The 23232-nt window shown below is 53.5% G+C and overlaps 2 protein-coding genes across 6 annotated transcripts; one reads left to right on the top strand and one right to left on the bottom strand.

Moving 5' to 3' along the window:
• Positions 1 to 1884: 1884 nt before the first annotated feature.
• On the bottom strand, positions 1885 to 10346 carry SFTPB (surfactant protein B). 5 transcript variants are annotated; one of them, XM_074354719.1, is made up of 11 exons: positions 10188 to 10346; positions 9711 to 9841; positions 9337 to 9408; positions 8889 to 9014; positions 8187 to 8327; positions 7928 to 8017; positions 5303 to 5486; positions 4994 to 5154; positions 4075 to 4155; positions 3492 to 3576; positions 1885 to 3278 (listed from the first exon to the last, which is right to left on the bottom strand). In XM_074354719.1, the coding sequence occupies exons 1-10, from the start codon at positions 10252 to 10254 to the stop codon at positions 3514 to 3516; spliced, it is 1116 nt and encodes a 371-aa protein (XP_074210820.1). In that variant the 5' UTR covers positions 10255 to 10346; the 3' UTR covers positions 1885 to 3278; positions 3492 to 3513. The 5 variants fall into 5 exon arrangements, with proteins under 5 accessions (XP_074210820.1, XP_074210818.1, XP_074210819.1 ...); XM_074354717.1 differs by having other exon boundaries at positions 1885 to 3192; XM_074354718.1 differs by having other exon boundaries at positions 1885 to 2303.
• Positions 10347 to 13496: 3150 nt separating this feature from the next.
• On the top strand, positions 13497 to 17624 carry GNLY (granulysin). Its single transcript, XM_010958936.3, has 5 exons — positions 13497 to 13654; positions 14588 to 14691; positions 15101 to 15202; positions 15524 to 15692; positions 17454 to 17624. The coding sequence occupies exons 1-5, from the start codon at positions 13603 to 13605 to the stop codon at positions 17462 to 17464; spliced, it is 438 nt and encodes a 145-aa protein (XP_010957238.1). The 5' UTR covers positions 13497 to 13602; the 3' UTR covers positions 17465 to 17624.
• Positions 17625 to 23232: the final 5608 nt, after the last annotated feature.

Genomic DNA, 23232 nt, shown 5'->3' with positions numbered 1-23232 from the left:
TGCAATGCTGTGCACAGTGTCGTGATGGTGGGCAAGGCATTCTGAGAGTCCGTGGGGGGTGGTCTCCATGAAACTAGTAATTGTACAACTATTAGTGACCGTAAGGTAGGTCAAAGCAGCAGACTCAAATGGGGCATATGTTGTCTCCAAAAAAGCTTACTAAACACTGTACTGCCTCTGTGTGTGTATGTGTGCATGTGTGTGTGTGTGCGTGTGTGTGTGTGTGTGGTAGGTGATAGGAGGTACAGCAACTTAGAGGGGATACATTGATATACTTTTGACCATTGACCCCCAGAAACTTCACTGAGGTGACAGGCCCCTGAATTGTGTTGGGGTTAAATTCCACCCTCTTGCTTGCTGACGTCTTACTAAGGCATTTAAAGTACTTGGTTCTTCCTGCTCGTTGGATCCAGTCATCATGATATCATCAGTATGGTGGACTGCTGTTGTGTTTTGGGGAATGTCAAGATGATCAAGATGTCTGTGGACTATGTGAGGGTAGAGGGTAGGAGAACTGATGTCCTGATGCAAAAATGTGAAGGTATACTGTTGACCCTGCCAGGTAAAAGCACGTGACTTCTGGCAATCTTTATAAATGGCTTTGGGAACAAGGCATACTGAGTGCCAGAACCTGAGCTGTACCAGTAAGGAAGCTGCGTCTGGGACGACAGCTTTGATGGGAGTCAGCGTCTGATTAAGTTTATGATGTCTGAAGTCATTCTCCAAGATCCATCTGACTTCACAGACCTTCTGCCACTGTCCTTTTAGTCTAAGGTACTGCCAGTTTCTCCCCCACGTTCCCTTGTCTCCCCCCGACCCCGGTTCATTCACACTTCCGCCAGAGTAATCTTTTAGGGCACAAATCTAACCATATCACTCTCCCCTACACCCTGATCTCTCGCTTAAGACCCTTCCTTGGCTCTTAGGATAAAGACTGAAATCCTTAGCCTCTAGTTTCACCTCTCGGGATGTTTCTCCTGGGCCTCAAAGCCAGGCTCAGCCACAAGACACCCCTCCTTTGTGCCCCCTGCTTCCCCTGCCTGGGGTGCTCTCTTCTTTAACCTCCTTCTCTGCTTTTACCTCTCCGACCTCTCGTATCTGCTCAGTACTGTGCATATCTCTAGTTGATAGCATGCACCACACCTGATGTATCCCTTTTTTTTTTTTCTCTGTGACTCTGATTAATGTCTATGCTCTCAACTAGACTCCTAAGTTCCAAAAGGGCAGACAGAAACTGTTCCCTTTGTGCCCAGCCCTCGGGAAATACTTGACACTCAGGAGTCAACCACTAACTTCATTAAGTGAATGTCATAGGGCTGAGTCTGTGTTCTCTGTGTCCTTCATTGGCACAGATGATTTTGTCCCTTTGCACCCTCCCTAGCTGTTGATAGTAGGTACAGTTGCCTGAGAAGTTGGGGGCCACTGCTTAGAACTGTCACGTCCTGTGTGTGCAAGCTTAAGGTCCCCTTAAGGTCCCCACGTGGCTTGCTTCCACCACCGCTGTCTGAGCCAGGGGCAGTGTCCTTTCTCTTTAGGACAAGGAAATGGCACTTTGTTAGCATCAATGCAGACACTGCATCACGCAGGAACTGGTTCCTAGTGTGCTTGGTCCCAAGTGAGCTTGGAGGAGGTAAGTCACAGCAGAATGCCAGTCCGCCTGGCATTTCAAACGAAAGTTGGGAGTTCAACCTTACAAAAAGATAAAAAGAAACCCCCTTTTTACATCTTAACAAAACGCAACAGCTCTTGAGTAGGAGAATATTCCAGATAAGAAATTCTACCCAATCTCGTTCCACCACACTCGAGTACTGCTCTGTTCACCCTTGACCATGCCAGGGACCTCCTGGCTTTTAAAAACGTTCAAGAACTTCACATGTCTCTCTGTTTTGGTTCTTTATGTTCCCATTATTTTATTCTTCCGAATTTGGGATTTTGTGAGTTAGCAAAATAAGTGTAAAAGCGAGTGTCTTGTGCACGTGGAGATCTGGGGGAGACAGGGTCCCGCTTCTCCTCCACTGTCCTCTTGGAGCCAGGACTTGGAGAAAGGCTGTGGGCCTGCAATGAGTTCCCCTAGGCCCAGTCATAGGGGCGCTCTGGGAGCTGGCTTCTGTGGGGTGTGAGGGCACCCTGGGCCGGAAGCCCCCTCCTCAGACCCCCTCCAGAAGATGCAGCCTTGGCCTCAACTCACACCCAGAGAGGACGGAAGTGGCTCTGGTTTCAGGCTGTGGTTACAGACAGGACAGACAGGCCGACCCAGGAGTGAGTGCACAAGCCATGGGTGTGTGGTCCACCAGCCTCAGGGCCTTTTGAAGAAAAGATGTGGGGAAGATGAGGGCTTCTCAGTGTGGGCAGGGGCAGGGAGCCTGAGGAGGGGCCTTGTCATGCGGCAGAGCTGGAGAGTCCTGAAGATGACCTCACCCGGCTCCCCCTTTGTCACTAAGGAGAGTGGGGGCCAGAGAGGGGCAGCATGGCCTGGGGACCCGTGGCCAGGCAATGGCAGGGTTGGGACCAGAGCCCCCTGTTTCAATAGGGATGGAAGGCCCAGCTCTTCCTGGCAGCACCCTGAACCCTAGGTCCCACCAGCTGGCATCACTGGGGAAGGATGACATTAAACTGGTCCCTGTGGTGAAGGTCTGAGGTGGGGCAGGCATTTATTCCCCACCGCCTCCCACAGGGGCTTCTGATTCCAGAGGATGTCAGGAGCAGGCTGGTCCCCTTCCCTTCCCTGCTCAGATGGATTAGGCAGCCCTGGGGTGACAGCTCCAGGAGGGCAGGGGGCTCACTTTTATTCACAGCTCCAGCCCTTGCCCCTGGAATGTGGCCTGGCCAAAGGCACTCACTACATTTTAAAATAATGAGTGAAGAAATAAATGATTATTGAGTTAGGGTCTTGCTCAGGGCAGAATTGCAAAGTTGACCAAGTTTGTACTCAGGGGCACTTCCCTCCCCCAAGGCGCCTGGTGCAGCAGCAGCAGCCAGCCCATCCCTCCATCCTAAGGTGTTACTCTGACCCAATGACAGGGGGAGGAAAAAGGGGGTATCTCAGGAGGGAGGGGTCAGGTGATGATGGAGTTCCTGGCATCTGATGGGGTGGTGTCTTGGGGCAGCGAGTTTCAGGAAAGGCTGGCCTTGGTCTGAACACATCAAATACTGGAGATCAGCAGGTCCAGAGGGTGAGCTGTGAGGGGAAGCCTGGAGGAGGTGCGGAAGCTCCCCTGAGGGCTGGGACCGGGCGAGGGAGCCGGGAGCTGAGCCTGGCGCTGAGTGTGGCAGGGATTCTGGGCAGAGGGGTGAGTGGGGCAGAGAGAGGTCATTCTGGTGGCGGTGCTGCCAGGGCCCTCAGGAGCCTCGAGCTTGGCCTGGGGGCAGGGGATGGAGCAGCCAGCTGCAGTGGCCTCTTCTTCCCGCTTTGGGGACCGAGTGGGCCCCCTTCCTGATGCGAGCAGGACCCATTCTACCTCTTCCCCCATCAATTGGGGGCCTGGACTCACCTGGCATGGCTTTGAGTTCTCATCAGAAGTCAGGGCCGAGGACACACTGGAGAGGACTGAACAGGGTCGCACACACCCCCAGGGCCTGCCACAGGGACAGCATTGGGGCCTGAGGGCATGCATCCTCCCTTCCCAGGTCTGAGAGGGTCGGGAGGCTCCTCCTGAAGGCTCTACCTGCCACTCCTGTTGTGACCTCACAGAACCCTCGGGCCACTCCCTGAGCCATAGGCCTGGGTTTAGAAAGAGAGGTGGGATGCTGGCCCCACCTGGTAACCCCCCACCAAGCACACACTGCTCAGTGTACACCCCCCATCCCATGATGTGAATCAAATTACACTCCTTAAAGCTGCCCCCTTCCTTCCCATACTCCTCCTTTTTCGTTCTTTGGTGATTTTTTCTTGACTTCTCTGAGACTGCCTTTTCTCTAGGAAAACATGGGAGGGCACCTCCCACTGGTGGGCTGGCACTCCTGGGGCTGCCCTGCACCCAGGGGGCAGGGCCTCTGAGGCCCATGGACTGGAGAGGGCGGGGGGCTCTGGGAGCTGAGGAAAGCCCTGGGGCCAGCTGGGAGGTGTGGGCGTACCTGGCAGGTGGTGCGGGCGTCCCAGCCCCTGGACACTAGGGCCTGCAGCTGGGGCGAGTGCCGCTCCACGAACTGCTCGCACTGAGGAAGAAGACAGACGGAGTGGAGGGGGACCCAGGCCGGGGGCAGGGCTCTCCTGCCTTGCTGCACGGGCCTCCCCACTTATCTGGATCACTGCAGGGCTCCCCCCGACCGATGCAGGCCCAGCCCTCAGCCCCCACGGGGCAGCTCTGGCTGTAAAACTGCACAAGCCAGCGTGGGCGGATATGGGGGTTTCTGTCGGGAAAGCCAGGACGTTGGAGGTGGAGGCACAGGGGCAGAATCTTGGCCCTCTGCACTTCCTCCCCCTAAATTTCAGTTCTAGAAGCCATCCTAAAGCTCATCTGGTCTTGGAGACCACATGTGATGGGCAGCAGGGACGCCCTGTGTGGAAAGCGGCCTCCTGCGAGGGGAGTCAGCTGGCCTGTCACCCACTCTGAGTACTGGCACTCCAGGCCTTCAGGCCCAGTCCTCTCCTCCGGCAGGTGGGTTGGTCCCCACCGAGTCACACCAGGAGGAAGTCTGGGGCTGCGACAGACCTGGAACCCTGGAGAAAAGGCCAGGCTCTCTCCTGCTCCCGCCGGCCCTGGCACTGCTCACCTCCTGGTCACTAACGGGCCACACTCTTGGTTTAGGAGGGAGGCTGGCTGGTCCTCTAGAGCCCATGACCTTTGGCCAGAGACAACTCCTGACTTCAGCAGGTTTGGCCTTGAGTTACAGTCCCACCATTGTTTGGCCCACGTCCTGTTTGCCTATCTGAGCTCCTTAAGGGCAGGGCTCCGGCCCACTCTGTGTGTCTCTGGCTGGAAGCCTTTCCTGGGCCCGACCCTCCACCACGGGCAGCCCTGAGTCCTGAGCCTCCTGCCAGCCTGCGCCTCACCTTTTGCCTGTCCAGCCAGGAGCCCAGGCAGGCCTGGTGCATCGCCTGTGGCACGGCCTGCTCGCTGCTGTTCCCTGCCTGGCTGGTCACAAACATGCAGAGGTGGCACTCGGAGTCTTGGGGTAGCCATTCTCCTGGCAGAGGCCCCAGAGTGTTGAGGGCTAGAGAGAAAATCCAGTCAAGGCTTCTCTGCAGAGTATTCAGTTCCTTCTTTGCTACAGTGCAGGGCAACTGGAGACCGAGCGGGTCGTCCAGGGCCAGGGGTTGGGCAGGGATGAGAGTGGGTGACAGACAAGGGCTGGGGCTTACTTGGGCCGATGACATCCTCGCTGGAGCACCGGAGGACAAGGCCGCAGACCAGCCGGGGCAGCATGCGGTCCAGCAGCGCATTCAGCAGGATGACGACGTAGCGCTCGGCCAGGCACTGGCAGATGCCCCCCACCACCAGGGGTACCACGTGGCACACCTGGGCCACAGCCGTGGCCAGCACACCCTGGGGCGGGGGCCGAGAGAGGGCAGGGTGGGACCTTTCCTCGAAAGCCCTACTCTGTGCCCGGCACCAGCTGGGTACTTTGTAGGTAGACCTCCCCTTGTTCCCTTGGAGAATTACTATGCTGTTTATAGATAAGAACACTGAGCATCGGGGAGTCCAGGGGACTCACCCAGAATCACTCAGCTGGTGCAGGAGCCAGGCCACGGACCCACCCCTGACTTCAAAGACTCTGGAATTGCTGCAGAGAGGTGGGCATTGCTAAGGCCACGTGGCAGCCTGGGGCAGAGACAGAACCAGACCCGGACTTCTCCCTCCTGACCCGGGGCGTGCTGTGCTTCCGCACAGGAGGATGCGCTCATTCTGCGGCTCTGGGAGCCAGCAAGCCCCTGGTTTCAGGAGCCCCCGGGGGAGGCCAAGAATCTCCCCACCCCACCCTTGATTCCAAACACACCCTCTGAACTGAAGGGCAAGGAGCGAGGCGGCAGGCATGCTCAGCCCGCCACCCCCTTACTCACTCAGCCAATTCATGTAAAGAACCTCCATGCATTAGAATAGGTTACAGGATATGTTGTTCAGCACAGGGAACATGGCCAATATTTTATAATAACTTTACATGGTGTATAACCTTTAATATTGTGAATCACTATATTGTACACCTGTAACATGTAATATTGTACATCAACTACACTTCATTTAAAAAAAAAAGGAACCTACATGCGACAGTCTGGCTTGGGCCCTGCTTTTGCTTGCAGACCCCGCTGTCCCTCAGCACCAGGAAGGCCGAGGTAGGAGGTGGGCAGAGGGACCTGCACGTCCCTGGGGTGCGACACCTTCCAAATGGCACATTTCACCAAATGTGCCCATTTGCTTGCATCGGATCACTATGCTACTGCGACGGTGAGGGGTCCCTGCTCTGTCAGAGGCTGGCCCGTCTCCCTGTGCCCCGGGTCCCCCCCGCCCCACCTGCACAAGGGCCTCGCACCTGCGTTGTCCCCTCATTACTTCTGTCGGTCTCATCACCATGTGAACACGCTAAAATAGCTTCTGTCATTGAAGAGCCTCACCCATCTCCACTCCCCTTCCCAGAAAAACCGCTTTGGGAGGGTTGCTGACACTCCCTGCTGCTCTTTCTGCCCAGTGCTCCTCCAGATCAGCTCTCATGGTCACCTGGCTCCTCCCCGCTCATCTCTTGTCTTGATCCCTCAGCAGCTTTCAGCCCAGGTGACCACCTCCTCGTTGCTGAAGCGCTTTCTTCCTTCAGCTTCCGTGACGTCACGTGTGGTGTCCCCACCTCCATGGAGGTCCCTCCTCGTGCTCGTTTGCTGGGTTTCCCCTCCCCACCTCCACCTTGTCCCAGCCCCTCTCCACCTTGTCCAGCGATCCCGTCTGTTCCCTTGGCTTTCAGTCTTTCTGTAGCCGTGACTCTCAGACTCAGGTCTCCGGCCCTGGCTTGGGGATCAGGCTGCCTGCTTGTCATGTCCTTTTGCTTGCTGCACAGGCATCTCAAACTTCACGTGGCCAGGAGAGAACTGATCTTTCTGTTTCTTCTCAAGTTTACCCATCTCAGCTGGGGGCATTCCCAAGAGCCGGTTGCTCCCGCCAAAGTCCACAGTCTTTGCTGGTTCCTCTCTCCTCCCTGCTCCCCAGGTCCCGTCCATCACCAAGTCCTGCAGAGCCCACCTCCCAGACAGGTCCCCAGGGCCCACACCCCCATGTCACCCCACCCCCATCTTCTCCCATCGCGATTTCTGCAGTCATTTCCTAAGTACCCGCCTTGCCCTCACTCATCTCCCCCATCTGCCCAATCCGTTCTTCAAACAGCGCGAGAGCGGTCTTCCTAAAGTGTGAATCCGGTCGTGGCCTCCCCTTCCACAACTGTTGGATTCAGAAGAAAATCTAGCCTTCCTTCACTTGTCCCAGACGTGTCTCCCGGCCCCGCAGTCCTGACCCTCTGCTCCCTTCTCCGACTGCTCCCCACAGCCTGCCTACTGCAGACACACGGCTGCCTAAGCTTGTGCCCCTCGAGGCCCTTTGCCCATCGGTCCTTGTCCTCTAGATCTCAGCTTAACCATCAGCTTCTCTGAGATGCTTCCTGACCAACCAACCTCTCGTGTCACTGTCTCTCCTCGTCTGTTTTAATTTTCTGCCCTGAACTTATCACTACCTGAAAAAAATCTCTCCCACCACAGCGCACACTCAGGAAAGGATTCTCTTCTGTACTTTGACAGCCGGCATAGGGCCTGGCCTATGGGGAACAACTGTGGGATTAACTCTAGGTCTGGCACCTACCAGGTCTAGCCTGAGCTCCGGGGTCCCTTGGGTGGGGGCAACGCACAAATGGCCCCCCTCCAACTCCTCCAGCTGGCCCCTGACGGGGGTGTGAGGGGTGAGGGGAGCCGTGGGGGGCCCTGATGAGCTCCCTGCGGCGCAGGACGCCTCACCTTGGGAAGCACAGCTTGGATCCGATTGATCAGAGTCCTGCAGAGCCAGCAGAAGGGGAGGGGGATGGGGAACCGCTGCTCGGAGAGATCCTAGGGGAGAGAATGACAGGGAGGCAGGCTGGGCTCCTGAGGGAGAAGCCTCCTCCCGCTCAGCCTTAAGCCCTGCTTGGAGCTGCTGGTCCCCTTCCCGGCTCTGCCCCTCCCAGGGCCTCAGCTGTGGCCTTAGCCTTCTGGGTCCCCACCTGCCTCGTGTGCTCACCTGTGTCTGGGGCCCAGGCCTCGCCTGGAGGGCCCCTGGCAGCACGGGGAGGACCAGCTCATCCAGCAGAGGGTCCAACAGCTCCGGCTTTGGACTCTTGGGTTTGCACAGGCCCACGTGCTCGCAGATGGCCTTTGGGTTCTGGGACACAATGCAGGGAAGGGGGTGCTCAGGGTCGGAGAGGGAACCCTACTCTTGCTTTCTGGCTCAAGGACTCAGGGACTAGGCTGCTGTCTTTGGGCCTGGAATGGCGGGGAGCAGGCTGGTCTGGGGCTGAGGTTTGGGACCCTGTGGTGGGGGTGGGGGAGACCAAAGGCAGAGATGGGGCCACGTGGGGACTTTGGGGCAGGTGTCTGGGAATGTGCGTGAATGAGGGTGAGCAAGGATGTTTGTGAGAATGAAGGAGGATGAGTCCGTGAAAGTGTTTGTGTGTGTGGATTTTGCGTGAGACTGAATGTGTAGTGTGAGCGTGGGACTGAGTGGATGTTTGTGTGAAGGGTGAGGCGGGGTCTGTGTGGGTGTTTGTAAGCGTGCGGGCCAGGCCCACTGAGCACAGCTGAGTAGGTGGGGCTGAGATCTGGGCACCTGAGGGGTTGTGTGTGGGGGCTGGGGTGCCGTGTGTGCGGGCAACTCCGGGCGAGGGTAGGGTGGGGGCTGTGCGGTGCAGGAGGCCGGGAGGAGGAGAGACCCGCGGGGCCTCACCATCTGGCTTTGGAGGTGGTCGATGACCCGTGGGAAGTAGATGTCCAGCATGTGGTGACACTGGGGCACCAGCAGCTTCAGGGAGAGGACGTCACACTCGTGCTCCAGGAACTTCCGAATCCTGTCCTGGGAGGCGGGAGGGGGAGGGGAGCATCAGCCGGACCTCTCTGAGGTCGCCCCGCCCAAGCCCCTGCCTGGCCGCCTTCTCTCAGGGCCCTGGAGTTAAGAGGTAGCCGGGCACAGGCAGGGCTGTGCCCCCAGGAACGCGCTGTGCTGCTGGGCTTGCTCCCAGAGCCCACTTCCACCCAGGGGGCGCCTGGAGTCCCCAGGCAAACCCGGGTGTCACCCCTGGCCTGGAGACGGCTCCTGGAAGGGGCTGACCTCGTCTTTCTGCTCTGTCCCCCATCTCTTAACTCCCAGGCTTCATCCAGAGTCTAGGCCTCATCACCTGGAAAATGGCCTCCTTGGCCATCTTGGTGAGAATGCGGGCGATGTCCTCACATTCCTGGCACAGGTCATCCTGGGAAGGGGAGCCCCAAGGTGGGCACATGAGTGGGGCGTGCTTCCAGTTTAGGTGGCTGAGGGGGCTCTCCAAGGCACAGGCAATTGCCCACCATGCCATCCATTCCGTCCGTCCCATTCTATCCCATCCCATTCTCGCCAATCCAATCCCATTTCATCCCGTCCCGTCCCATCCATCACATTCTGTCCCATTCCATCCCATCCCCTATGGGGCCTCCAATCCCTCAGGCCCATTCAGAGCCTACCCAGAACCCTCTATCCCAGACCTGTGGTCCCAGTGCACATTTGGGTGGTACTCACGGCTCCCGCGTGTCCCCAGACTTCCTGTAGGCAGTGCCCTAGGGCTCTGCACTGCAGTGCTTGCTCCAGGCTTTGGCACCAGAACTCGGGGCCCTGGGCACAGCCCGGGGATGAGGTGGTCCCATCAGCTGCTGTTTGGGGCCAGTGCAACCTTAGAATCCGAGCCACACCTGGCACCCCGACCTCACCCAACCTCCAAACCCAGTTTTAGTGGGATGCGTGGCTGTTAAACATGCTGGAGCCAGACAGCTCCGGGTTCTGCCTGCTTTAGTGCCCACCAGCTGTATGACCTTGGACAAGGTATGGAGCCCCTCTGAGTCAAAACTTCTTCATCTTTGAAATAAGGATAATGTACAGACCAGGGGCAATGCCTGGGACCGAGCCAGGGCTCAGGAAGTGGTAGGGACGGTGGTGATGTCCCCCCTCTGCACGTGGCCCCAGGTGGGAGGGGGGTGAGGAGAGGCTGGGGAGACTCACCAGTGCCTGGACCACGGAGTGTGGGCAGCAGCAGCAGCAGCCACGGCAGCAGGTGTAACTTGGCCATGACACTTCAGCAGCCTGGACTTCGCAGCCAAGGCTCCTGCCTGGGGCCGGGGCCCTTATAGCTGGGGGCTGGGGTGTGGGGGCAGGGCTCTGTGGGAGCAGCCTTGACCTCACTGTTTGCCTTTGCCCTGGAGGGCCCTCCAGGTACTTTGATCCCCACCTCTTCCCAGCAAGGACACTCCTGCCTGACCTCCCCAGCCCCGGCCCCCCTCCCCATCTCCTGACTGATGTCATTTCCTGCTCCCTTTTCCCCCCACCCCAATCCTACCTCCCACACACCTGGACTCCTGACTCCCTCCAACCAGGGGGCTTTTAAGCCTTCACATCCGCCATGTCTCGGGGTTATGGAAGGGAAACTGAGGAAGGGCCAGGGCAGCCACAGTGATTCCCCCTCCTGTCTCTATCCCAGGCCTCTCAGCCCTCCTCCGCTCTTGAACAAGGCTCTTAAGAGCTTCCTGCCTGGCTCTTGGCCCAGAGCAAGCACTGGAGGGCAAACCTGGGACCCTCCAAGGCCGCCAGTCCCCACCTTCTCCTTGGCCTTTCCTCCAGAAGACTCCCCGAGTTCTGTGAGAACATGGTTGGCATTAGTCAAAAGACTGTTTGTATGAAAAAAAGAAAAAACCGAAATGCCCCGAGTATTGAGACAAGGGGCACAGCTGGTGGTTCAGGAGAAAGAAACTGTCCCCTGCAGCTGTCAGGTCAGGCCCCGCTGGGCAGGGCACCGCCAAGGACAAGTTCATCACTGACCAGGCGCAGACGCTACTGTGAGTGCAGGGAGTCAGGAATTGGCTCGCTGTCACCACCCTGGTGGCCAGTTTAGCTGATTCTCGGGGAGCCCTCTCCCGCGGAGGCTCAGGGGCTGCTACTCCAGGGAGCGTCCAGCACCCCTGGCAGGGCAGGAGTCAGTGCCACTGGACTCAGGGTGGCCAAGTGACTCCCTCGAGGTCACACAGGGGCTCGGGAGGTTTCTGTTGGCCTCGAGCCCTCGTTGGTATGACAAACACAGCTGCCTCCTAGGGAGTGATCAACAGTGGGTGTAAATGTCTGCCGAGGACGGGCCCCGTGACTTGTGTTCTGCCCAGGAAGGGGAACAGGAAGGATGTGCTTGTAGCTGAGTAAGTGCGGGACCAAGGTGGGGCGCTGCGGGCAGTCAGGTGCGGGCACACTCAGGACTGACGGAGCCCGGGGGGGTGGCGGGGGCGGTCGCAGGCACCGCTCATTGTACCCAAGTGCTGGAACAGGCCCTTCTCACAGCCCATGCCTTCTCCTCGCTCACATCACAGCGCAGAGTAGGCCGGCCTCGGGAGGGGCTGCTCTGGTCCACGCTGCCACTCAGGGGCCCAGGCTCCTCCCCCTGCTTACTCCGCTGTCCCCCAGGGCGGGGGTCCTCCCGCGGATCCTCTGCACCTGGCCGGCAGGGCACAGAGAGAAAAAGTGGGAGACTGAGAGGGGCGTGTTGGGAGTCAGGCCCGGGAGCGACCTACATTTCTGCCTCCAGTTCTTGGCCCAGAACTCAGTCACATTGTCCCACTGAACCAGGGGAAGGTGGGACATGGGATGTTCCTGGGTGCCCAGGGGAAAGGAACACGGAGTTGGACATTTGGCACCTTGAAAGGCCTCCTGGCCGTCTTTCCCAGCACTTTTATTACATTTTACTTTCTTTCAAAAGAACGAATTTCCCTGGGAGAGGAGACGAGAGGGAGGGCACTGAAACTTAGAGTTTAGAAAGAACTTTCCCTCATTCATTCCTTTGACCAGATAACAGTGAGTGATGTGGGAGCTGGGACCACGGTGTGCTCACTGCCCTCGTGGACACCAGGATGTGTCCAGGGACTCCCAGAGACACTTGGGAGTGGAGGGGACTTTATAAGGGCTGAGATTCTTGCGGTAGCTGGAAGGGAGGGACCCAGGAAATTCAAGTTATTATTCTGGCATTGATTCCATTTGTAAGCCCATATTGGAATAACCAGAAGAAGTAATGGATTTATTTATTTATTCATTCATTCCATTAAAAAATATGTAATTGGCAGTGTGCCAGGCACGATTCTAGGCACTAAAGATGCAGAGGGAAGCCAACCTGGTAATGTTCTCGCATTCACGGAGTTTCCCTCCCCATGGGTGCCGTTTAGGGTGGAAGGTGTCCGGATCTCTTTCACTGAACCCTGGGCCCGGGGTGGGGGCAGGGATCCCGTCTAACTCCTGCCTGTGTTCACACAACAGTCCTGACGCGCTTTGTCCACAGTGGGTGCCCAAGCATCCTTCCCGGTCTGAGTGGTCCGGACGGGTGAGTCCTGCTCAGGATGTTAATAGCTTAACACGCGGGCCTCTCCCTACATGGCACTTTGACGTTCCATCCAGAAATGAAACACCTGAGGGCAAAGGTGGAACTGAAGTCATAGGCTTTCTTGAAGGTAGCAAAAAAAGAAAAAAAGAAGTTTGACTTTGGGGACGTTACTGTTACCTGTGTTAATTAATTTCTGGTTGCCAAAATACATGTGTCGGGCATTTTTATGTCACGAATAAGCGGGAACTTGCCTCAGTGACTGCAGGAGACCGCTGTCAATGTTTCCTCCCAGCGTCCACTCCCTTCTGCGTCAGTGCCAAGCCTTTGGGGGGCCTGTCCCTCCCTCATTTCAGCCATCTGCAGGGACATCCCTGCCTGTTGCCAACCAGTCAGTGTGTCCCGTTGACTTGGTGCAGTGATGGGCTGACGGGTGGGTACGCAGCCCAGTTTGAACCTCACTGCTGTGAGATGTTTTCCGTGACTTCAGGGAAGAAGGGCTTCTTCTGGCCACCAAGAGAGCTACTGGGGAGCCCCACTCCCTGCCTGGGCAGTGCACAGGACACCCCAGAAGGCAGAGGACAGGCAGAGAGAGACGTCAGATCCTGGTGACACGATCTGAGCCTCTGGATCCAGCTTTGCCTACAGCTACTTGCTCTATTTCTGGACTTCCCAATCACATGAACCAAAAATTTCCTTTCTTGTATGAGTCAAGTTGAGTCAAGCTCTCTCTTGTTTGTAACATAAAAATGCCTGACACGATGGCAGGGACTTCTTCGGTCGCTGCATCTGGGCAGGGTGGGCGCCATAGCAGCGATGCCCTCCAGCAAAGCCCCGCTCAGCTTAGGAAGTTCTAGTTCTGGGTGGGGGGTGGGGGCCGACAGGATGTGTGGGAGCACTGAGGTACCACTCCTCCCCCCACTTCTCCGCAGAGTGGTGCTGGTGTTTGTGGTGAGCCCAGAGACATGGGGAGGTGGCCAGCAAGAGGAGGACCTGGCAAGGTCAAACTGCCGGGTTCCCAGCCTCCATAAAACAGGGTGTTGAGGGGGCCTTGGCAGCTGCCCCACCATGACCTCCCGGGTGCTCCTGGTCCTTGTCTCGGTGCTCCTGGGTGCCCCAGGTAAGGACGTGCCCCTCGGGCATGATGCTGACGGCTCCTGCTCCCAGCCCCGCTTTCTGGGGCCTGGTGCACCCCTAGCATGAACACCCTGGGCCCCCCAGGTCCCCCAGCCCCTCACCAGCCTTCTCACCATCCTCGTGGAGGCTGCGCCTTTCCCTCGGGGTCGCGTTCAGCCGAGCCTGTCAGCAACCTGGCCAAAGGGGAGGGATGGCAGGTGGGAAGGAAGTGAGTCCCGGCCTGGGTTCTGGTCCCAACTCTGCTGCCACGCTGTGTGGCCTGGGCCCTGCCCTTCCCTCCCTGGGCCTCTGGCTCTTCATCTGTGTCGTGATGGTCACCCACCCTCGTTGGTGGCTCTGATGTTTCTTCTGGCCCACCCTGGCTGGGGTGATGACAGGGTTGTCAGCCAGTGGGGACCCCTCACCGTTCCAGACTCACTTCCTAGTCCCCACACACCTCCTCTCTCCCAGGGTCTGCCTTCACTGTGAGCTCCAAGGGCTTAGCTATGAGTAAGGACCCTTCTCGAAAGGAGAGAGGGCTGGGCTGGGCCATCTGACATGAGTCTTTATGGAAGGAAAGAGAAAAAGGAAATCTCTTGAAAGAAGACGAGGGAAGCTTCCTTTTACACCAACCCCCCAAGTCTATGTGTGTGTGAGAGAGAACGGACACAGAGAGACAGAGACAGAGAGAGTGAAACAGAGAGGGGGTGCAAGGGTGGTGTTTGGGAGAGTCTTTTGGACTCGAGAGGTTTATTTTCTCCTCTGACAGTGGGTCAGAGCAGCCCCAGGGCAGAGTGGGGCAGGAGGCCTCCTGGACTCCTTCCAGGCCCCATCCCTGTCCCAGCCCCTGGTACCTCCTGGGCCGTCTGCCAGCCAGAAGAACTGATCGTCCCCTCCTTCCACCTGCGGAGAGATGCTGGTCTCATTTCTTCCCCAGGTCTGGCCTTTTCTGGTCTGACCCCTGAGCATTCTGATGGAGCAACAGCCCACCTGTGTGATGGAGAGCACCTCTTCCAGGGCCTGGCCCCACAGGACCCCCAGGTACCTGGCTGGCTGCCTGCTCACCCGCCACAGTCGCTCACCTTCCTCTCCTCCCTGGGCAGCGCTAGGGTGCAGCGGGGGCTGGAGATCTCTGCTGGTCAGGGGGAGGGGAGGCAGGGCTGGGAGCTGGAGATGCTGGGGGGTTGAGTGGGGGCTATGTTAGTCTGGCTGGCCTTCCCCAAGGGCATCCTCAGCGGGCTGCTCAGAGAACAGAAGGGGACAGATGCTGGGCTGGGAAAGGGGCTGGGGGCGGTTCTGGGGTCTCTCAGCAGCCCCACTCCTAAACTAGCCGGAAGGTGGGCAGGGGCCAGAAAGCTCATAGATGATCCTGCAGCCTTGAAAGCAGCTTGAAAGCACCCCAGGTTGGGATGCCTGAGAGACCACCTCGGGGGGCTTCCTTTCCTGACAGGGTGACCTGCAGCCCAGAGGAGAGGGGCTGGGCTTCATCTGTCACTCTTGTCAGATGCTAATCCAGAAGGTGGAGGACCTGGTGGGACAGCAGCCCACCCAGGTGAGGTTGAGGGCTTGTGGAGCCTCCTGCCCGCTGGCGGGTGGGGTGGGCAGAAGCCTGCGGGACCCAGCAAACCGCCCCGGAGCAGGGGCCCTGCGGAGGGCTGACCCGCGGCTGGGCCCGAGCAGCTCGGAGGCCGGGACTGGGGGCTGGCTCTGTCTCTCCCATCTCTGCTCCCGTGGCCTCAGGGCACCAACTCCTCACACCCAGCAGGCCCATCCCTGGACCTGCCCGGGGCCCAGAGCTGCTGGGGCCTGCGGAGTGGGGAGCTGGGCAGGGCTCGCCTGACGCCCGTGTCCCGCTGTGGCGCTGCCACGCCAGGACACCATCGCCCAGGCTGCGTCCCAGGTGTGCCGGAAGTTCAAACGGCTGCGAGGCCTGTGCAAGATGATCACGAAGCTCGCTCTTAACCGCATCTCCCAGGACATCATTGCTGGGAAGAAACCCCGGGAAATCTGTGTGGACCTCAAGAAATGCAAACCCAAGGCAGGTGGGTGCAGAGGTGACCGCAGGGACATTCCCTGACAGCCTCCCCGTGCGTGTGGGACAGGGTTTGAAAACACAAAAGTCAGAGAGAACTTCAGAAGCCGCTTACACGTGCCCCACCAAGCTTCTTTGCAATGACACATCACTCCTCGCACTCCCAGCTTGGGAAAGTGTGGAGCAGCGGGGCAGGTGGGTTTTAGCTGGAAACGTTTAAGAAGAACTCCTATGAGCATGAGGCTTCTCCATTTCCAGGCAGTCCTAGGCTAAGATCAGGCCCCGGTTTCTCCTCAGCTGTGTGACCTTGGGCAAGTAACTTTAAAATGTATAGTTAGTTTACAATGTTGTGTTAGTTTTGAGTGCAAGCAAAATGATTCAATTATATATAAATATATATATATATAATTGTAATATATACACACACACACATATATTCTTTTCCATTATAGGTTATCACCAGATACGTAATGTAGTTCCTTGTGCTGTACAGTAGGTCCTTGTTGTTTATCTACTTTATATATAGTAGTGTGTACACGTTAATCCCAAAATCCCAATACATCCTTCCCCATCACCCTTTCCCCTTTGGTAACCATAGTTTGTTTTCTATGTCTGTGAGTCTATTTCTGGTTTGTAAATAAGTTCATTCGTGTCATTTTTTTTAGAGGCCACATATAAGTGATACCATATGATATTTGTCTTTTTTTTGTCTGACTTACTTCACTTGGTATGATAATCTCTAGGTCCATCCATGTTGCTGCAAATGGCATTACTTCATTCTTTTTATGGCTGAGTAATATTCCATAGTGTATATATACATTGCAGCTTCTTTCTTCATTCATCTGTCCATGGACATGCACGTTGCTTCCATGCTTTGGCTGTTGTAAATAATCCTGCTATGAACACTGGGATGCATGTATCTTTTCAAGTTATAGTTTTATCCAGATATATGCTCAGAAGTGGGACCGCTGTATCATACAGTAATTCTAGTTTTTTTGTGGAACCTTCATAGTGTTCTCCACAGTGGCTGTGGCAATTTACATTGCCACCAGCAGTGTAGGAGCGCTCCCTTTTCTCCACACCCTCTCCAGCATTTATCACTTGTGGACTTTTTAATGGTGGCCATTGTGACCGGTGTGACATTTGGGCAAATAACTTCTCTGAGCTTCAATTCCCTCATCTGTGAAAGGGGATAATAATTCTTATTTCTGAGGTTAAAATGAGGATTGAATGAGACCATCATATATAAAGAGGCTGACACCAAGGAAATGGCCTCAGACTGAGATATTCAAGAGATACCAGAGTCCTGATCACACTCCAATCCCCAGCCCCAGCACAGGTCCCTGGGGTTGGGAGCCGAGGCCACATCCTTCTCCGTGACACTAGGGGCCTTGGAGCCAGGCTGGGGAACCCTGCTGGGCAGAGAGGGCCCTGCTGGCCCCATCCTCTTGGGCTGCCCAGGCTGTGCCTGCGGCTGCAGGAGGAGGTGGGGCTGGAAGGGGCCCCGTGATGGGCTCTGGCAGTTCATCCAGTCCTCACTGATGCTTTGGGACTTGATACTGGTAGATCTGGGATCACCCCTCAGTGTGAGGTCCCCACCATTTCCTGTCATTGGAGCCTGTGGCTTTTATCTTCAAAGCCTGCACAGGCTCCTGACTGGCTTCCAGGATGTGACTCTGGGTACGTACAGCAGGGACAGGTGGGTCTGAATCCCCGCTGGCCCTGGAGACCACACCCACCTGCCCACAGCTGGCTCTTCTCTCCACACCAGGTCTCATCTGAGCCTCTGGGCCCCCTGACCCCATCCTGGAGGAGAAGCACAGAAACTCCAGCAACCTTAGCCGGCGCCTTCCTTCCTAAATCCAGAGTCTACCCTCAAGTTCCTCTTACCTAACTGCTTCCACCGCCTTCCCCTCTCAAGAGAATAAAGTGGCATGCACAATTTTTGCTGCAGCTTCTTTTCCTTTGGTGGGTTTGCGGGGAGGGGCATGCTCGGGTGATTCATGGATTCATTCAATAAATGCTTGCTGTCTGTCCACTCACAGTTCTAGATGCTAGGGAGTTAGTTGTTAACAAGGCAGCCTTAGCAGCTCTCACACATACAGTTGTGCAATATTTACTCTACCATGTGTCACTCCAAGAGGCTGGGGGACACCATGAATACACCCCCGGAAACTCCCAGACCAGCCAGGGAGACCAGCAGGTTATGGTTAGAGTTCTTCTGGTCATAAGGAACAGACACTTACCCTGTTACTTTTCTCAGCAGGCAGCCTTCTTTTGCTGTTTTGGGGAGTGTATTGTTTAGGATACTTTGGGTTGCAAGCAACAGAAGTCTTCGCTCACCCTGGCTTAAATAAAAAAGGTAATTTATTGGCTCAAATGAGTAACCAGTCCACAGATAGCTTGAGGCACAGAATGTTCCATAAATCAGTGGTGTCCCCAGAGCTCCAGTCCAGTTTCCCTACCATTCTCTCAGTTCTTCCCACCTGTGTAGGCTGAACTTGACCTCAGCCTAGCTTCCTTCTTGGCAGCAGAAATGGCTGCATCAGGCCCCAACTGTATATCCTGACAGTGTGTCATCAGGAGAGAGAAAGAGAGTTCTTCGGCAGCCTCTTGGAAGAGAAGCTCCCTTGGAACAGGAAGGAAGCTCCTTTCCCAGAAACCCCATCAGTTTTCCCCAGTTTTCATACTCGAATGGGTCACATGCTCATCTTGAAACGATCACTGTGTCCAGGGGCCTGGGATACCCTGACTAGCATAAGGCAAGTCAAGGTACATCCCTGAGGCTGAGATGGGGTCCATCCTAACCTAATCGCTTGGCCGAGAATGGGCAGGAAAATCTGGGAAGACATTGTGGCTGGAAGAGGGGAAAAGAGCTGCTGGCCATCACTAAGGAGCCATGGTGCATCAGTCGGGGTTCAATCAGAAAAGCAGTTGAAAGGGACTCCCAGTGGGGAAATCTGGGGCAATCTGAGTCTCAAAATAGACAAGGATGATAATAGACTATAACCCACTGAGTAAGTTAGAATCCATGAATTCATATAAATAATAAATTAATAAATGAGGGAAAATGGAGGGTGTCACCTTCAGCAGAATGCCACCTGATAAATGTAGACGTGGTCACAAAGTCTGTCCCCACAAAACACCTGCTGATTGATGTTAATTACTACATTCCATTATTAGTCAACAATGAAGAGACGTGGCAGACGGGGCATGCCAGTTAACGTCACTACTCATGGGACAAGTCAACGTCATGGGCCTCGCGATGTCACGCCTGAGAGGGACACGTTTCTGTTGTTCCTGCCAAAAAGCATAAATCACGAGGAAATGGCAGACAAACCCAAACTGACACTTTACACAGGAGCTGGCCTGTGCCCTTCAAACACGTCCAGCTTAGATCAGCTTGCCTCGTTAGTTTCCTCTGATCGGGAGCAGTTGTTCGATTTTGCTTGTCTTTTTCGCTATTCATTTCTTTGAGTTATTTCCTTAGCAGTTGTTCTAAGGGTTACTCTGCACATCAAAACTCATTAGAAACAGCTTCAGATCTATATGGGATTAACTCTGATAAGATTTAGAAATGCCCCTCCTATATTGCTCTGTTCTATTTTTACCCCTTTTGTGGTATTATTGTTACACATGTTACACATATAAATGTTACAGACCTAAAAATACATTATTATAATGATTACTTTATATAATTTATGTCTTTCAAAGAATCTGAGAGAAGAAAAAGAGCACGTATATATATATATATATATATATATATATATATATATATATATATATATATATATATATATATATATATATATATTTGTAGCTTTTGGTATACTCATCTCCTCACTCATCATTTTTGGTATTCTCAGTCTGTTACTGTGGATTCGAGTTACCATTGAGTCATTTCCTTAGTCACAGCTTTGTTTCCATCTTCCTCTTCTGTGCTATTGTTGTCAAATACGTTACATTTCTATACATTATTAGCCTCCGAACACATTACTTCCATGTTGTGTTATACAATTTCTTTTAAGAGAATAAAGGAGGAAAAGGATGTGCATTTATACTACCTTATAATCACATAATTATCTTGACTTGTTTTTTATGTCTGTGGTCACTTGGCTTTCAGTCTGAAGAGTACCTTTCAGTATTTCTTAACAAGGCAGGTGTGCTAGCAACAAATCTTCTCAGTTTTTGTTTATCTGGGAATGTCTTTATTTTGCCTTCATTTTTGAGAGAGGTTTTCCTGGATCTAGGGTTTCTGGCTGACAGCTGTTTTCTTTGAGCACTTTGAATACATTATCCCGTTGCTGTCTGGTCTCTACTGTTTCTCATGAGAAGTCAGCTGTGAATACCGTTGGGGTTCCCCTGTAAGTGATGAGTTGCTTTGCTGCTTTTAAGATCTCCATTTTTTTGGCTTTCAGCATTTTTACTATAATGTATCTATCTGTAGAGCTCTTTGTATTTATCTTAAGTTGAGCTTCCTGGATGTGTGGATTGTTTTTCAATAAATTTTGGGAAGTCTTCAGCTATTTGACTTCAAAAAATTTTTTCGGCTATCCCCCTCTCTTATTCTGGTACTTGTATTATGTACATGGTAGCGCATTTTTGGTGTCCCACCATTCTCTAAAGCTTTGTTTATTTTTCTTTATTCTAGTTTCTCTTTGTTCTGTGGATTGCATAAGCTTTGTTGACCTCTCTTCAAAGTTTGCTAATTCTTTCCTCCGCTAATTCAAATTTACTGCTGAGGTCTAGTGAATTTTTCATTTCACTTACTGTCTTTTTCAACTCCAGAATCTCTATTTTGAGTCTTTTTTTTTTTTTAATAATTCTCTGCATTAATATTGCTATTTGATGAGACATTGTCATCACACTTTCCTTTTTTTCTTCAATCACGGTTTTCTTTAGTTTTTGAACATATTTATAATGGCTACTTTGAAGTGATTTTAAAATCTGATGTTCAGTGGTCCTGGATTCGATCCCCAGTACTTCCGTTAAATAAATAAATAAATAAATAAAAATAAGCCTAATTGCTTTCCCTCCAAAATAAAAAATTAAAAAAATTTAATAAAAAAAAATGGTATCTGGTTGCTTTCCACCAGCTGTTTGTGTTTTCTGGGTCCCCCCCAACCCCAACCCTGGTATGGGTCATTCTTTCTTATTTGTTTGTGTCTTGTAATTTTTTTGTTGGAAACTGGGTATCTTAGATGATACATTGTAGCAAGTCTGGCTCCTTCCTCCCCTCTCCTCCCCAGGCAAACTATTGTTATTTGCTTGTTTTCTTGTTTAGTGACTGGCTGGATTATTTTAGTGAAGTCACACCACCCTCCACAGTGTGAAGCCCCAGATGTTGCACCTCGGGGTGGGGTGGAGTGGGGTGCAGGCTTGAGCATGCCCACAGCTCAAGTGATGACAATGGTTTTGGCACGCTCTCTTTGACTGTCTCTTTCTCTAACAACACCCAGTTGTGAATCTCCACAAATTCTGGGCTGATTGCTCTATAGTCTTCAACAATGCCCCAGGGGATAAATTGCTTTACAGTGAAGTCCAAATCAAAGCTTTTTAGGAATGGTACCTGTGGTCAGTGTTTGAGATTTGTTCTGGCCCAGGGAGATCTCTTCAAAGCTGTCTTTTTCTCTGTTTTCTCTCCTGCAAATTAGCCGGCTTACAGTTTAGCCGTATGTCTCCAATGACTTGATCAACGTCTTTCACCACAACTTCTACTGTTTTTGAGAGCACGGTGAAGCTTCAGTCTCTCCACACTCTGCTGCAAATGAAGTCAGTTCTTTAGGAAGGGGTCTGGAACTCTCTGCTTAGGGGTCTGCTTCTCCCTGGTGGGGGAAATCTCTGAGCCAAGGCTCTGGTGCTGGGGGTGGGTACAAAGATGGGCTTCTCTCTGAGTGACACCCCCACTCTGGGAGCTGAGTGCTTGGTGGAGAGGGGGAGTATATCAGCCCCAGGTTTCTTGTCTGGCCTCTTCTGGTAGCAATTCCCTGCCCATGAACTGGGGCAAAAGGAAATTGTGGTCTCAGTATTTTCAGTCATGTCACTGAACTCTGGTTTGGCTGCTCGCCCCTCAAAAGCCAATGATCCGAGAGGCAAGTGTAGAAAGAAAAGATGCTTTAATCAGAATGCCAGCAACCTGGGCAGATGGTGGACTCAGTGTCCCCCAAAACCAACTCTGAAGATTCTGCTTAGCCATGAAAGTTTTTAAAGGGAAAAGGGTACGTAATCTCAGTTAATCATTGAGATAGGAGGTCAGAGTCACTGCCATCCTCCACTGCACACAGTCTTGTGATCTTTTCTTTAGATGCTACTTTGTTCAGTTTGTTCATGAGAATATGGAAGCGGAGCCAGGAAAGAGCTGCTCACCTGTTAACTACTTACTCTCCAAAAGAACCAACAGGTTAGGCAAGGTATTGTGTGATCAAAAGATCTGCAAGGTGAGCTAGGGCTGGAGATGAGTGGAGCATGGGGGTGCCTGGTTTCAGGTTAGTGACAAGACAAAAGGGGCCTCCTGCAGAGAGCTCTTTCCTGCCAAAAGCTGCTTACAGCCAGGCCACACTCAGAGCCTCAGTGTCACCAGCGGGGCGCTGAGCAGGAAAAGCTCTCACCTCTTAGCTGCCTTTGACTGGGACTTTGTCTCAGCAATGGGTAGCTGGGAGCAAGATGGGAAACGCTTATGTCTGTCCCTCCTGGGAAGACAGGCTTCTGCCCTGTGTCCTTGTCTGGACCAGCCTGGAGTGAAGTTTCCATCTCCCTGAGCTGGAAGGGGCAGGGAGACGGGTCTTAGCTCAAGTCCCACAGACCTGTGTAGCTCTTACTGAGTTGTAGTAGATTTTCTTGAATAACTATTTTTTCATTTGCAACATGCACTTAGGTCAATTTCCAGAGAATTTAGAGAGTGTTTTGAAAAATAATTTTCACCAGTTTCTCTGGGGAACAGGTCCATGGAGAACCTCATGGTGCTAGGCCAGAAGCAGAACTCACTTCAGTGTTTTCTTTAGACAAGTGTAATTGCAGATAAGTAAGACAAGGCAGGTCACATAGCTTCACTGGGTGCTTAGTGTTTACTTGCTTGTTTGGTGGCCTGATGCCTTGGCAAGGTCAAGAAGACAGTGATGTGGGGTAACTGTCTTTGCAATTCTAAACGCTTCCCACATATTAATTCTCTTTTTTTTTTTAACATTTTTTTTATTGATTTATGATCATTTTTCAATGTTGTGTCAAATTCCAGTGTTCAGCACAATTTTTCCGTCATTCATGGACATATACACACTCATTGTCACATTTTTTTCTCTGTGAGATATCATAACATTTTGTGTATATTTCCCTGTGCTATACAGTATAATCTTGTTTATCTATTCTACAATTTTGAAATCCCAGTCTATCCCTTCCCACCCTCCACCCTCCTTCCCACATATTGATTCTGAAGCCAGTTTTACAAATGTGGAGGCTGAGGCATGGAGAGATTAAATGTTATGTATGTCCCAGCTCCCACAGCCTTGGCAGATTTGGGATTTGAACCCAGGCAGTCTGGCCTCTGCACCTGCACA

This window comes from Camelus bactrianus, chromosome 28 (genome assembly GCF_048773025.1).
Source record: "Camelus bactrianus isolate YW-2024 breed Bactrian camel chromosome 28, ASM4877302v1, whole genome shotgun sequence".
In the NCBI taxonomy this organism is placed as follows: domain Eukaryota; kingdom Metazoa; phylum Chordata; class Mammalia; order Artiodactyla; family Camelidae; genus Camelus; species Camelus bactrianus.
This window is presented reverse-complemented; position numbering and strand designations above follow the sequence as displayed.